Source organism: Arachis ipaensis, chromosome B05, assembly GCF_000816755.2.
Source record: "Arachis ipaensis cultivar K30076 chromosome B05, Araip1.1, whole genome shotgun sequence".
Taxonomy (NCBI): Eukaryota; Viridiplantae; Streptophyta; class Magnoliopsida; order Fabales; family Fabaceae; genus Arachis; species Arachis ipaensis.
Window position 1 is genome coordinate 6,099,796 of NC_029789.2, and position 3,582 is coordinate 6,103,377.

The 3,582-nt window shown below is 31.9% G+C and overlaps 1 protein-coding gene across 1 annotated transcript; it reads left to right on the top strand.

Annotated features, from left to right (window-relative positions):
• LOC107642675 (transcription factor MYB36) lies at positions 1,143 to 2,524 on the top strand. Its single transcript, XM_016346097.2, has 2 exons — positions 1,143 to 1,512; positions 1,625 to 2,524. Exons 1-2 carry the CDS (start codon positions 1,377 to 1,379, stop codon positions 2,275 to 2,277), a joined length of 789 nt encoding a protein of 262 aa, XP_016201583.1. The 5' UTR covers positions 1,143 to 1,376; the 3' UTR covers positions 2,278 to 2,524.

Genomic DNA, 3,582 nt, shown 5'->3' on the forward strand with positions numbered 1-3,582 from the left:
AATAAATATTGAGATGAATAAACAGTTATATACGTATGGATAAAATAAAAAATAAAGATATAAAAAAATGAGTTGTAATAATTCTTATTATTAAAAAGACGATAGAAATTTATCTCAAATAGTTTGAACATATAAAAGGAAAATTGATATATAAAACATTTAGTTAGGCAAGTAGCTGAGATAATACACATAAGAGGTGAACCATAGAAAAAGATTTTTTTTTTTCTTACAAACGAATTGCCATTGTTGTACACAATGACTAAACTTTCCTAATTTGTAGTCATTTGCTTAAATTAGACAACTGGTCGAAAATTATGTATAAAAAATTAGTTATTAAATTAGTTTATATATATATTTATATAAATAACAGATTTAGTAATTAATTTTTGTTGAATATGTAATACGGTTGATATTTTTATTTGATAAAGTACATCTGATGATAATAAAAAGGCTAAAATATGTAGCCCTAGTAAACAAAGACAACTCCTTCCATTACGGGAGTTTTCAAGAAAAACATTCCTGCATAACTTGCATTACAAACTAAGATATCGAAGAACCAAGACGTAGTATGGAATAAACACAATTTCTTTATCAAATTGTTAATGAAATGAAGGTTGTTACTAGGAGATAGAGATAGATTGACAATTTTATATTTAACCAACTATGAGTTTAACCTTATTAATTAATATATAATAGTATATTTACCATTGCACAAGTTTATTATGACATTATCTGCAGGATTCTCTGGTGATCATGATGCGTAATAGATGAGTCATTCTTGGTCTAGGCATTATGTAATCAAAGAACCATTCAACCCCAAAAAAGGAGAAAAAAAAAAAAAGTGGGTTTGATCACCATCGCTTTATTAACCTTCCAATCCAGATTCCTTGGTAATGGTCCCACTATAACTTCACATGCATACATGCATACATGATGTATGTTTATTATATCATGATGATGATCCACCATCCATCCACAGCAATAATAATTCAATTATTCCCCGGCATTATATTTTTTTCAGAAATAATATAAGAGAGAGGGGATAGATGGATAGGGTGTATGTATATATTGATAAATAAATGAATGATGAATTATTATAGATATATAGTAGACTAAGAAGGACAAGGAGAAAAACATTGATCTACTTGGTCACTGGTATTCCAATTAATCGCATATAATAATAAATAAAGCTTGTGTTATTTTTCTTACCCAAATACTATACCTTTTAGAAATCCCCAAAAGTCTAAGCCTCAGTCTCCTTTTGAATCTCCAGGCTATTTCTTTACTCGTTCCTCTCCCTCTCTCTCTCTCTTGTTGCTTTCTATATATATAAAGAGCATCCATCATTACCAACATATCAGTTAAGAGAAAGAGAGATGGGAAGAGCACCTTGCTGTGACAAAGCGAACGTGAAGAAAGGGCCATGGTCGCCTGAAGAAGACGCAAAACTCAAGTCCTACATCGAGCAGCACGGCACCGGAGGCAACTGGATCGCCCTCCCTCAGAAGATAGGTATATATATATAATCTTAATATTAAACCATTCTTCTACCTTAGCCCATGGCAGCAATAAATATTTTCTGGTTATTAATTAATTAATTAATTAAGGAATGAATTAATTGCAGGGCTTAAGAGATGCGGGAAAAGCTGTCGTCTAAGATGGCTGAATTATCTTCGGCCGAACATCAAACACGGTAGTTTCTCAGAAGAAGAAGACAACATAATCTGCACCCTGTATGTTAGTATTGGAAGCAGGTGGTCTATTATAGCAGCACAGTTACCAGGGCGCACAGACAATGACATCAAGAACTACTGGAACACCAGGCTCAAGAAGAAGCTCCTTGCAAAGCAAAGGAAACTAGACCAACCTCCTCCTATTCCTTATTGCAATTCCTCTTCTAATTCTTCTTCTTCTTCTTCTTCAGTTCCACAACTAGTAGTACCACCTGCACCGCCTTCCATCCACGACTACGATTTCACCTCCCTCATATCCTCCTTCCCACAGCAACACCACCACCTTTATCCACCGGCAAATATGTATCACCATCAGCAAGGCTTTGAAAGCTTGATAGATGATGATTTGAGCCATCTCATGGCGTGTGTAGTCAGTAATGAACAGGGTTTTTATGGCAGCACCACTTCAACAGAGAGCACTACTACTAGTTGGGGACCTGATATGACCTCTCTCGTTAACTACTCATCATCACCACCACCACCACTGCTTTATCAAGATGACGCTTCACCTGCTTCTAGGTACTTTGGAATGCAAATGCTATAACATATACATATACATAACGCTTTTGTTTCTTTATTTAGGGGTGCTGTAAATCAATTTCATTTAATATGTACCGCTACAATTGCATAAATAATTAAGATTTAAGAAAAGAAATGTATCCGACAAAACCCTAAATCACTTGATCACTTTCATGGACGACAGCTTTTGTGGCTCTTACTGTTTTTGGCTACATATATGTATAGCCTTATATATATGGATGTTTACGGAATAAAGAATCTTAGTGTCAGTTCTCTATATATATACCACTACTGATTTCTGCTTGAAAAAAAGAAAATGAGTTTCTCCGATCCGTCCCTGAAATACATGATGATGATGATGATGATTATTGAATTGTAGCTTTCACAAAGTTCTTCTGAAACGGGAAGCAAAAGGCTGTGGGAAAATTTGAAAGGTGCTTAGCGGTTTTGGCAGTGACTTGATAAGCTTTTAGCAAAGAAAGAATAAAAAAGTGGCAGCATTCTTTTATAGTTTTCTTAATGTCTTATATATTTAGTAGCCATACATCTCATGTGACTCCAATTCAAGTAGATCGAATACGAGACACCTTTAAGTCTCTCATTATATTCTTGCCTCATATACAATCCATATCTTATGAAAACAACACTACCCTTCTTATTAATTATTAGCTTGCTTGCTTTCCATCTTCGACAGTAGCTAACATTATCTTAAACAATCCTGCTAGGTTACTAACAATATTTCTGTCAACTTCTATCAACTTTTATTTATAACTGTGTTTAATGGAAGTGTTTTTGTAGATATATCTAATAAAAATGTTTTTTTTATGTCTGTGTTTAATAGAAATGTATGTCTTTATAGATATATTTTCTGGATATATTTCTTTATATATGTGTTTAAAATATAATAATTAATTATTATTGACAATAAGTTGGCAGATAATATGTTGGTACCTATTATTTATAATAATGGAAGTGTTTTTGTAGATATATCTAATAAAAATGTTTTTTTTATGTCTGTGTTTAATAGAAATGTATGTCTTTATACTTTATAGTTCTGGATATATTTCTTTATATATGTGTTTAAAATATAATAATTAATTATTATTGACAATAAGTTGGCAGATAATATGTTGGTACCTATATTTTTTCTTATAGTATATACCTTCCATGATTCTATCATGCTTTTGATTATATTTTGTATTTCTCCTTTCTTAAATTAAGCATGCCTCAATATCTAAGTTCATTAAAATAGATAAATTTTTAATAAGATTAAGCGTTGACAGATGATATTTTAGGAATGATTTTATTATTCTAATTGTCTATATAATTT